Consider the following 12,192-nt stretch of genomic DNA (forward strand, 5'->3'; position numbering starts at 1 on the left):
AGATTGCTCTGGTTGCAGTATTGAAGATAGATCAGAAGAGAATAATCTGGAGGCAAGGCCATCAGGGAAGAGAAATGTGGCAGTAATCCAGGTGGATGCGACAATTTTCTGATGTAAAGTTGTGCTGTTGGGGATGGAGAAGTATGGTTAATGAGTCATGACCATCAAAAAACCTCAATGTGTCCGGGCACAGTGGCTCACACCTGTAATCCCAGCACTTTGGGAGGCCGAGGCAGGCGGATCACGAGGTCAGGAGATTGAGACCATCCTGGCGAACACGGTGAAACCCCGTCTGTACTAAAAATACAAAAAATTAGCTGGGCATGGTGGTGGGCACCTGTAGTCCCAGCTACTTGGGAGGCTGAGGCAGGAAAATGGCGTGAACCCGGAAGGCGGAGCTTGCAGTGAGCAGAGATCGCTCCACTGCACTCCAGCCTGGGCAACAGAGCAAGACTCTTGTCTCAAAAAAAAAAAAACAAACCTCGATGTATGGTAGTGGTTGGGGACAAGGTGTGTGGGGGTAGGGGATGGTGGAAGACAGCCTTTCTTGGTATTGAAAGGTTGATACCCATGCTTCTGGCTTGGGCAGCTGGGTACTAAGAAGGGGAATATAACAGGAGGAGCAGGCTTTAGGAGAGATAGAAAAATGACAAATTGGGTTTTAGAGATGTTGAGTTTGAGAAGCCTGTGAGAAATCCAAGTGAGGATGTCCATGGCAAAAGATAGGTGAATCTAGAGCTAAGGAGAGAAATCTGGGGTAAAGATAGAGATTTTGGAATCAGAAAAGTAACTGGGCCATAGCAGTAGATACAGTTATCAGAGAGAATGTATAGAATGAAAGAAGGGCAGAAAGTAAAACTCTAGGCCAAATTACTAGTTGTGTGACCTTGGGCAAATTATTTAACCTCTCAGTGCCTTCCTGTTCTTGTCAGTAAAGCTGACAGTAGTACCAGCCAAATAGGGTTGTAGAGGATTAAATGGACTATTATATGTTAAGCACTTAGAATAGTACTTGGCACATAGTAAGCACTATTTAATGATAGCTGCTCTTCAAGGGAAGAATAGAAAAAGAGGGGCCCAAGAGGGAGCCACCAGAGATAAGAGTATATGGGGTTTCAGCCCCTAAGGAAAGAGATTCAAGTAGGAGGAACCAGTCAACAATGTCAAACATTGCTGAGAAGCCAAGTAAGTTAGGAAGTTAAAATTGTCCATGGCATTTAGTGATAGCCTTGGTAAGAGCATTTTCAGTGGAGTGACCAGATTCTGGTGAGCTAAGTAAATGGGGACAGAGGAAGTGAGACAGCAAATATGGACAGCTCTTTCCAGGAGATTTGACTGCAAAGCAGAAAAGAGGGTGGTAGCTAAGGAGGGATTGAGACGGGAAGGATATATACATTTCTCAAGTTGAGAATGACTTGAACTTGGGTTGTTAGAAAGGTGCTATAGGAAGAAAAGTTTGAAAATCCTGGGGAGGTGGAATGACTAATAAAGATGGGTCCTCAAGGAGAGAGAGATATAGAATTGCCGTAGTTTCTGTAAGTTCCATGAGAATAGGGATCGTGTCTAAATTGTTAACTATATACCCCAAATAGTGCCTGGCACACTAATAAGTAGTTATTGAGTGAATTAATGATAGACATTAGTTCTTTTTTTTTCTTTAGCTCAAAACCTTGAGTATAATAAGCATACAAATATTTATTAAATAAACAAATATATGGCCAAAGAGTAATAATTTACAAGTCTCTTGTCTTTTAGGGAAGGATTTCAAGAAAATATTAACACCCTGATAAGTTTATTTGAAATATATTACTAGATTTCAAAAAATTTTTAAATCTAGTTGGGTATTCCAGGCTCTAAAAATCAGTTCCCTTGTTGTATCTAGCAAGTAAGCAAACAAGAATAAAAGTGATGCGAAAGTTCAAAATGAAATCTGCCAGGGCCCACTAAAATAAACATGGCAAGTAAAAATGTAGTAATAGGAAGCACTTCAGTGAAACTTTACCTAAATACTTAAAGTATCCTCAGTAGAAAAGTGAATTTATCTCCAACAAATGAGTTTGTATTTGGTCCTGAGAATTATGGGCCAACTGAGATCTGACTTATGATCTCATGTGTTTTAAGAAGTGCCGTGACATGAAGAGAGTTGAAATTTTAGGATTGAGCAGAGATCTCTTGTCATCAGACATACTCCTAGCCTAGCTCGGTCTCTTCCTCATTGCCAATTCCTGGTCCTGACCCTAAGGTGTAGAATTCAGACCAGAAGGAGAAAGAGTTGTTTCAAGGCCAACTTCAGACATTGACAGTGAAATAAAACATTACCCTTTTCCTTGTATGTGGAAGCACTGCAAGGTCAGAGAGGAAGAGCAGTGGGTGAAAGCAAATGATTTCCGTCTGTTCTTAACTCTGATGCATAAAAGATGTGTGTAAATACAGAGTTTTCTGATGAAGACCATAATCAGTGGAAGATTTTTGGAGCTTTTGACTCTAGCTTTGGGGCTGCCCAGTCTAAAGTTACTTCTGAGATGAAATGATGTATCAGGGATTTTTTTTTTTTTTCATTAGGCCAGATATTCTAGCAGTTAATCTTGAAGTTGTGCCTGGTTGATCTTTTAAGATAATTGCTATCACCACATAGTTTAGAAATCTCCCACCCCAAGTTGAAGGTGATACACTAAAGGAGGGAGAGAAGCCAGAAGCCTCACTTTCATTCACTTAGTCATTCTTTCAACATGTCGTTTCTAACACTTTTCTATGTGCCAGGTCTTGAGCTGGGTGCCTGAAATAAAAAAGATAAATAAGACTTCAAGGAGGTCTTATGTATGCTCAATAAGCAAGACTGGGAAAAATAAAATATTTTTCTTTGTTAGAAAAAGCTGGGGAACTTTGCTTTAAGTACAATCCTTTGAGAAGGCTAAATCAATTACCCATTCACAATGTGGAATGTTACATTATGGATTTGTGTGAAACGGCACTTCTATAATGATTAGAGAGAGATGTATGTTCCCTTTAATATGCCACACAAGCTGTTCTACCAATTTTCTTCTCTTGGCCTTGGGCATACTTACTTGTCCGGTGCTGTTAGTATTATTATAAATTATTAACAAATGGCTGTAAAGGACTATAGGTTATAGGAGCCAGTGGCTCTGCTTCCAGCTTCTCCTATTTTTTTTTTGTTTTTCGTTTTGAGACAGAGTATTGCTCTGTCGCCCAGGCTGGAGTGCAGTAGTGTGATCTTGGCTCACTGCAACCTCTGCCTCCTGGGTTCAAGCAATTCTCTTGCCTCAGCCTCCTGAGTAGCTGGGACTACAGGCATGTGCCACCACACCTGGCTAATTTTTGTATTTTCAGTAGAGACGGGGTTTCACCATGTTGGCCAGGCTGGTCTTGAACTCCTGACCTCATGATCCAACTGCCTTGGCCTCCCAAAGTGCTGGGATTACAGGCGTGAGCCACTGCACCCGGCCTCTTCTTTATTTTAAAGCATGATTTATTTATTTATTTTGAGACAGCATCTCACTCTGTTCCTAGGCTGGAGTTGAGTGATGAGCTCATGGCTCACTGCAGCCTTGACCTCCTGGATTCAGGTGATCCTCCTGCCTCAGCCTCCTGAGTAATCAGGGCTATAGGCATGCGCCACTACACCCAACTAATTTTTGTATTTTTTGTAGAGACAAGGTTTCACCATGTTGCTCAGGCCCGTCTTAAATTCCTAGGCTTAAGCGATCCGCCCACCTCAGGTTCCCAAACCGCTGGGATTACAAGCGTGAGCCAATGCGCCCAACCCTGCAGCATGATTTACTCTGGCCAAGAGAGTTGCCAGGAAATTTGTTAATATTTAAAGCTTAGTTTTGATTCAGTCAATATTTATTGCAAATCTAGCCCTATCAGAGGAAGGTCTTTAAAAACAAGGGCTATTTCATTTCCCAAGGATAATGAAATTACTGCATCTTTTATTATTGTTGGTTGCGTTCCTACTCTTTTGAATTAGGATACTTTTTTCAAAAAAGCAAGAATATTCAATTAGTGGTGGTAGAAGGCACCTAATTCCAATCCTATCTATTACTAACTAGATGTATAACCTAGTACAAGTGACTCACTTCTCTCTAATATTTGTTTCTTTATGTAATGGAAAGTTTCATACAACATTTTTCTAAAGTTGATTCTAAACAATATTAGAGTTACGTATTGTGTGGAAGAAGCAAGAGTTTGAAAATAAAGTTTTATACTGACATTAGTTTTTTTTTTCTTTTTTTGTTGAACCACCCAAGAATGCATATGCTGACATTAACTTAATGTAACATTTCTGTCTGCAGATTTAGTGCTATACAATGTGCAGCTGCAGTCCCTAGATCTCCTGCTGAATCCTCTTCATCTTCCAAAAAGTTTGAGCAGTCACATCTTCACATGTCAAGTGAGACACAAGCCAACAATGAGCTGACTACCAATGGTCATGGCCCACCTGCATCTAAGCAGGTTTCCCAGCAGCCCAAAGGAATTATGGGAATGTTTGCCTCCAAAGCTGCTGCTAAAACCCAAGAAACCAACAAGGAAGCGAAAACAGAGGCTAAAGAAGTAATAAATGTAAGTCTTCTTTGAAGATACCCCTTCATTGCAGCTCAGAGAGGGTAACTAGAAAAGCATTAATGGTTCCAGTGGTAGTAGTTTATTTATATAAGTTTCTGATACTCAGTTCTGATTTTTCTACTTTAGCTTGAACGCTTTAATACTTGATATTGTTATCTGAAAGAGTTCTTTTGCTTTTGATAATGATTCTCACCAAACCTTGGATTTCCTTTGCAAAATGGTAATGCCTATCTTGTGCATATTACAAGATGGTTGTGAGACCCAGATGAAAACATGTGAAAACACCTCGAGAATTGTTAACGTTCAAAAAAATGTTTATTTGCAATATGTCATTCTGAGGAACATCTTATATTCTGGGCTTTGCAACATACACTTTCCTTCCTAGTGTATTTCCCAGTCTTATACTTTATGCGGGTTTTTTTGTTTTGTTTTTGCTTTATTTGCTTCCCTTAGATTTTTATTGTTCAGTCGTCTGAACTAACTTAAGGGCATTGACTTAACAAAAGTATCATTAAGATACTATTTTAAAAATCCAGAAAAGTATAATTATTGTTGCTACTATTATTATTATCACTGCCATTTTCAAGCATCTATCTTGGGAAAGAAGAAGGATTGAGGAAAACACTAACGTTTATTGAATTTCAACTGTGTGCCAGTCTTTGTTTAAATGCTCTTATCAGTTCTGTGAGGGAGATATTAACTATTTCCCTTTCGCATATGGTAAAACTGAAACCTAGACTTAAGTAATTTGCCTGGAGCCCATATTGCTACTAAATGGTGGGAACCAGGAATTCAGATCTACTTCTGATGATTAAAAATGTAATGTTTTAGGTTTTCCTGCTTTGTGTACATACTGCCTCTGATCTTTATTAATTCTGTCAAATTAAATAGTTTTTAAATGTGCTCAAGAAAAGTTTAGATATATCCATGGATAATTAATTTTATAAGATCTATAAGAAACTAAGCTTTAGAGATTAACACCAGTTACTATCTGGTGTGGATTGTTGTTCTAGATTTGTTCTTATATCTAACACCTACGCGTTTTGGCATGATTATATAGAGACTATAACATCGCAACAGTGTGCTATAGAAGAGATTGTTTGAGACTGCTACTTCATGAACAGCCTAAATGCCAGCAAAAAATCATATGTGTTTTCTGTGCTTGTAGGCATCTTCAGCAGGCAACAAGGCACCAGGGAAAGGGAATATGATGAGCAACTTTTTTGGAAAAGCTGCTATGAGTAAGCATATTCTTACCTTACTTTGACTAATGAATGAATGTTAATGTAATGACATATACCTGAAGTGAAAGCCACTTTGTCTAGTTTTTGCCTATCCAGGAGACTACCTGCATTCTAACATAAATTTACAGTGTACTGCCCAATATATTGATGAAAGTAACTCAGCTAGAACTTTATGGGTGAGTTAGGCTCAGCTGAGATCTCTTCGAGAGCAGTTTATTATTCCTGGTTTAACTTCCTGCCTTGAAAAGATAATGAACTATTTGCTTCATAGGGCCCTTGAAAATGGGTGATTAAAATAAAAGGGAGGCTGCCTGGCTATGCAGTATAGTGTTGAGGTTAATAATGTGGATGCTAGAGTCAGTTTGCCTGGTGTGACCTTTATTTCTTCTATCTCTCAAGGGTCCACAAAAGCAAATATTTTGCCTTTCTTCAGTTATTTTTTGCAGATTACTCACAGTAATGAATTAGACTTCCAGTGTGAATTAGAAGGGCCCAAGTAGTAATAGACATTTAAAAATCTTTTTTGAGAAAGCAAAAATTTTCTTTATTTTTGAAAAGATACTTAAGTAAGAATTCTTTCGTATGGAAAGAACCAGTAGTCACATATTTTCATACTTCTCATATCAAGTGTGCGTCCCCTGAGAGTATGTGGTAGAATACCAGGAAGAATGCAGGAGCCACAGGATCATTTTATGGCACACTTTCTTGGAGCATCAGTTTTACAAAGATTTTTCAAGGAGGCGTTTTGTTACATGCCTATGCAAGCAAAATTAGTTAGAATTCGGCCTTTCCATGATGGCTAAATTGGTGGTCACGGGAGGGATTGGAGTGACTTTTTTTTTTTCATATTCTGCTCATGTAAGGGTGACAGTTTTTGTGTTTGCTATAAAAGCTATCAGAGAACATTTTTGTGTTCTTGCAGCTCAGAATGGGTAACTAGAAAAGTGAATGGAAAATGTGATACTTAAAGGTTACTGGGAAGCATTATTGTATTACTGCAGGCACAGTCAGTGCACAGGGAATGCTTCCTACTTCTGTTAAAACAGGTCCCCAACCCACAGGCCACTGATGGGTAGCAGTCCGTGGCCTCTTGGGAACCGGGTGGCACAGGAGGTGAGCAGCGAATGAGCAAGCGTTATTATGCCTGAACTCCACCTCCTGTCAGATCAGTGGTGGCATTCGATTCTTATAGGATTGTGAACCCTATTGTGAACAGCATGTGTGAGGGATCTAGGTTGCGGGCTCCTTATGAGAATCTAATGCCTGATCTGAGGTGGAATGGTTTCATACTCAGATGAAACCACCGCCGAGGGGTTTCGTCTCTCACCAGCGAGGGGAAACCACTACCCCCACCCCCCACCGCCGCCCACCACCACCCCTGTCTATGGAAAAATTGTCTTCCATGAAACTGGTCCCTGGTGCCAAAAAGGTTGGGGACTGCTGTGTTAAAGCATCATGCTGTCACTGACCTGCCTGGCTGGTATGGGCCACTGTACCCAGTCAGAATATGGTTTCTTGGCAACTTTGATGAGACCCACCCTTTTGTTGGTTGATTTTTTAATGCATTTGTAACCTTAAAAACCCAGTGAATTTTAAAATTCTTATTTTTAAAATACATAAAATATGTGATTGTGAATTGTTTAAAAAAATCAAACTATACAGAAGTATGCTTATTTAAGTCATGTGTTTAGTTAGCAAATAGATTGAGCACCTGCTATGTGCTTGGCATTGTTATGCAGTGGTGATACAATAGAGAAAAAGACAAACAAGCTCCCTGCCCTCAAGTCCTTATATTCTACTGAGAGAGATGGACAAATAAATATGGTAAAAAAGCCAGGCGTGGTGGTACATGCCTGTAATCCCAGCTACTTGGGAGACTGAGGCAGGAGATTTGCTTGAGCCCATGAATTCAAATCCAGCCAAAAATATAGCAAGACCCCATTTCTAAAAAAAAAAAAGGGAAAGGAAAGAAAGAAAACATTTGAATAGTGGATGATTGTAATTGCTAGGTAGGAGTAATAGGGTGTTATGATGGCACGTAACACAGTGAGAGGGAAAACCTGGATAAAATAAAATACTATTAAATATTAATCTAAAAAAGAATTGCTTACAAAGTTCATTTATTTGACATTTCTTCAAGGCTGAATGTTCAGAGTAAAATTATGACTTTTTTATTGTATTCAACACATGACAAGATCATTACAATGAAAATGAAGCTTGAGAATTGGATGAAGAGAGTTCATTGTGGGGACTTGAACCATTTAAAACTTAATACTGGACAGTAACAAGTGTTGGCAAGGATGTGGAGAAATTGAACCCTTGTGCTCTGCTGTAGGGAATGTAAAATCATGTGTACTTACTTTGGAAAATGATGTGGCAGTACTTCTAAAAGTTAAACATAGAGTTTACCCAGCAGTTCCTCTCCTAGATATCTACCCAAGGGAATTAAAACTCTGTGTCCACACAAAAACTTGTACATAGATGTTCATAGCAGCATTCTTCATAATAGCCAAAAATTGAAACAGTCCAAAAGTCTGTCATCTGATGAATGGATAAACAGAGGTGGTTTATCCAGACAATGAAATGTTATTCAGCTATAAAAAGTAATGAAGTACAGATGGATATGTGATATGACATGGATGAACCTTGAAATATTAAGTGAAAGAAGCCAGATAGAAAAGATCATATATGATTTCATTTATATGAAATGTCCAGAATAGGCAAGTCTATAGAGACAGAAAGTAGGGGCCGGGTGCAGTGGTTCACGCCTGTAATCCCAGCACTTTGGGAGGCCGAGGCGGGCGGATCATGAGGTCAGGAGATCGAGACCATCCTGGCTAACACGGTGAAACCCCGTCTCTACTAAAAAAATACAGAAAATTAGCTGGGCCTGGTGGCGGGCACCTGTAGTCCTAGCTACTCAGGAGGCTGAGGCAGGAGAATGGTGTGAACCCAGGAGGCGGAGCTTGCAGTGAGCTGAGATCGCGCCACTGCGCTCCAGCCTGGGCGACAGAGAAAGACTCTGTCTCAAAAAAAATAAATAAATAAAAATAAAATAAATAAATAAATAAATAAATAAATGTTGTCAGGGGCTGGACTGGGGTTGAGGAGGAATGCTGGACTAGGGTTGAGGAGGTTCAGGGTTTCTTTTTGGGGTGATGAAAATGCTCTAAAATTGGACAGTGATGGTGGATATACAACTAAAACGCACTCAATGTAAAGTGATGAATTTTATGGTATGTGAATTATATCTCAATTTTTAAAAGTAATGCTTTATATGTAATATAATTCAGCATTGATGACAAAATTTAAAGGTCATAATTGGTTATCTTTATTTGTTTGAAAAGGTTTCATGTTTTCTTGAGTATAAGAAGAGAAATGCTTTTAATCAGCTAGAAGATAGGTGACTTGATCATTCAGGCAACAAAAAAAGTCATTAAATTTTCCTTAATAATCGCCTTAAAATGTTGCATTGAACTACCTCTTTACCAGTTAATTGGCTATTGGTAGCTGCATATATGTTTAAGTTGGAGTTCTCAAAATTCTGTGAAACCAAGACAAAGAGAAGAAACTCTGGATGCTGAATCTAATGTTTGATCCGTGACATTTTAATTCAGATCAGTTTTCTGTAATTGGTAAACTCAATGCAATAGCCTCTCTTTCCTTAATCCATAGGTAGGTAGGAAGTATTTGGAGGTTTTTTTCTCCTAATGATGCAATTTTTAAAACAATTGGTATTAAAACAATATAATTTATGTGATAGATTGCAAAATTTGCATAAATTTTAAAGCTACACATGTGACTCCCGTGAATTGTATTTTTTGGATTGGCTGTTGGCCCTTAGACCCCTGGAGATGCATGTTTACTCTCCTGTACAATTTGAGATATTTGAGAGGCACTGATACTTGAGAACAACAGTTGAAAATGCAAGAGTATGCCATCGTTGGGAAGGTGGATTCCACCATTCGCATTTTCCATTCAAGTCTTCAGGAAAAAAAGTATAAATAGATTGCATTTTACACTTTGGTCCATCCACTATACCTTCAAATAATACACATGATTTATAAATTATTATACTAAGCTATGCATAATAGCCCAGACTATGATACCAATTTTTTCTACACTGTAGATGGTTTAAGCTATTATACAACATATAACCAAAACTACTTATTGAAGCACCTCCAGCTATTGACAGCTTTCTAATAGTATTTTGTGACTTTACTTGTGAAAAGCTATCACTAAGTACAGCGTGAAGGCTAGATGACATGCTTCAATAGTTCCTCAGATGGCTAGGCCTGTTTGCATTTCTTAGTTCTCCCTGCTGCACGGTAGTCATTCTTCAGCTTGGTGTAGGGAAAGGGTTAAGGACTTTGAGGAGTTAAACTGACTTTGGTTCAAATCCCTACTCTTTTCTGTCAGTGTTACCTTGGATAAATCATTTAACCAATACTGATCTCTTTTAATCCTTATGATAATCTTGTAAATATTATCCCAGGTTTAGAAAAGACTGACTTAGATAAAATAGGTTGCCCAGAGTGAAGCGGGGTTTGAACCAAACTTCTTTGACTCCAAAATAGTCTTTAAATTTTATTATTAAGGTAGTAGTGAGATATTAAGGGTATCCAGGCATTAAAAGATAGAATATATAGAAAGTAAAGGTCTTACTGCCAATCGTTGTCACCATTTGTAAACTGTGTATCGTTGGGAAACATCTTGTAATCCTTCTGATTCTTGATTTTCCTCATCTGAAAATGAGAAGGATGATACCTCATAAAGTTGTATTTGTTTTTTCTAAGCCTTGCTTTTACCATCATTTAGCCTGGGGGCTGTGATACAATGAGGGATTAGCAGGAGGCAGAAATGAAAAGTTACAGTTAGAGTGGTAGTTGGAAAGGAGGAATGTTTTCTGAATAGTCCTGAATAGTCCGTGAGCTCCTTTTTGCCCCTGCTCCTAACATATTACCTGGCACATGGTAGACTGTCAAAAGAATGATGTATTAATATTGCATGATGGGGTCATATGTCGTCTGCTATACTTTATTTATAGATAAACTTAAAGTCAATTTGGACTCAGAACAAGCAGTGAAAGAAGAAAAAATAGTGGAGCAGCCTACAGTGTCTGTCACTGAACCAAAGCTGGCAACTCCTGCAGGCCTGAAAAAATCCAGCAAAAAAGCAGAGCCTGTTAAGGTGCTGCAGAAGGAAAAAAAAAGGTAGGAAAATTTTGTTGCTTGTTGGGGAAGAGTCTCTACTGGGGGTGAGAAGGTCTCTTTGGGCTTACTGACAGCAGGCAGTTTTCAGTTAAGTACTAAATCCCACTTAATGCCTTAGGGATACAACTATACAACCAAAAGGGAAAGAGAAGCCCAGTAGCTTATCTAGTGGAGTAGGACTGTGGGATCAGCCAGTTTGGATGATTTAAGGACCAAACTCGTGTTTTTGGCCTTATTGATCTAAATTAATTGTTAATTTTTGTTTTAAATTTGTGGACATGGCATGAGTGTGCCTAGTTGTGTGTGTGTGTGTGTGTGTGTGTGTGTCTCGCTTCAAATTGCCAAATGAACAGTTACTGTTTCCAGTCAAATTTAAGAGAAAAACTTCTTTGTTTTCTTTTTATATCAATGAGTTTATTTTTCAAGTGGTAAAATGTAATTAGAAAAGAAAATAAAAAGCACATAAGCTATTAAAACTAGATCCAGGAATTGGAGACACTACCTCATAGTTGGTAGAATTAGTCTGTTGAAAGAAATTCTAAAGGACACTGTCAACACTGATAGGCCTAGAAAGACGACTTTTGTGGCAAGGTTGGGACTACTCTCGTTGAAAACATCAACAAAATGGTGAAATTTTAGAGAGTTAAAGCTCTGTCCAGTGGGCCTCACCGCCTAGGAACATATGACTTGTATGGATTAAAATGTCCACAACCATGGGTACATCACTCACTGTTGATGCTTTGCATTCAGTATTTCACTACTAAATGTGATGTTAAATGTAGATTTTTAATAGATGCCCTTAACCAGATTGAGGAAGTTGTTTTCTGTTCCAAGTCTGCTAAGAGGTTTTATCATGAGTGGGTATTGAATTTGGACAGATGCTTTTTTGAATTTATTGGATGCTCAGATGGTGTTTTTATTAATGTGGTGAATTACACTGATTTGAAAATGTTAGGCCAACCTTGTGTTCTTGGGATAAACTCCACTTGGTTATGATGTATTGTCCTTTTTTATATATTGCTGGATTAGATTTGTTAATATTACACTAAGCATTTGTTGCCTGTGTTTATGAGGTCTACAGGTCAGTTACATTCTTTTCTGGTAATGTCTTTATCAAGTTGCTGTGTCAAAATTGTGCTAACTTCATAAGA

General features: G+C 38.5%; 1 protein-coding gene across 5 annotated transcripts in view; it reads left to right on the forward strand.

The window, feature by feature from the left end:
* The window catches only part of POLD3 (DNA polymerase delta 3, accessory subunit), a 48,535-nt gene that overhangs the window by 20,363 nt on the left and 15,980 nt on the right, over positions 1-12,192 (forward strand). For all 5 annotated transcript variants that reach the window (XM_063671219.1, XM_054440951.2, XM_063671221.1 and 2 more), the window contains 3 exons: positions 4,314-4,581; positions 5,753-5,825; positions 10,876-11,041. In XM_063671219.1, the coding sequence (XP_063527289.1) occupies positions 4,314-4,581; positions 5,753-5,825; positions 10,876-11,041 (507 nt within the window). The remainder of the gene's footprint in view (positions 1-4,313; positions 4,582-5,752; positions 5,826-10,875; positions 11,042-12,192) is intronic.

This window comes from Pongo pygmaeus, chromosome 9 (assembly GCF_028885625.2).
Source record: "Pongo pygmaeus isolate AG05252 chromosome 9, NHGRI_mPonPyg2-v2.0_pri, whole genome shotgun sequence".
NCBI lineage: Eukaryota > Metazoa > Chordata > Mammalia > Primates > Hominidae > Pongo > Pongo pygmaeus.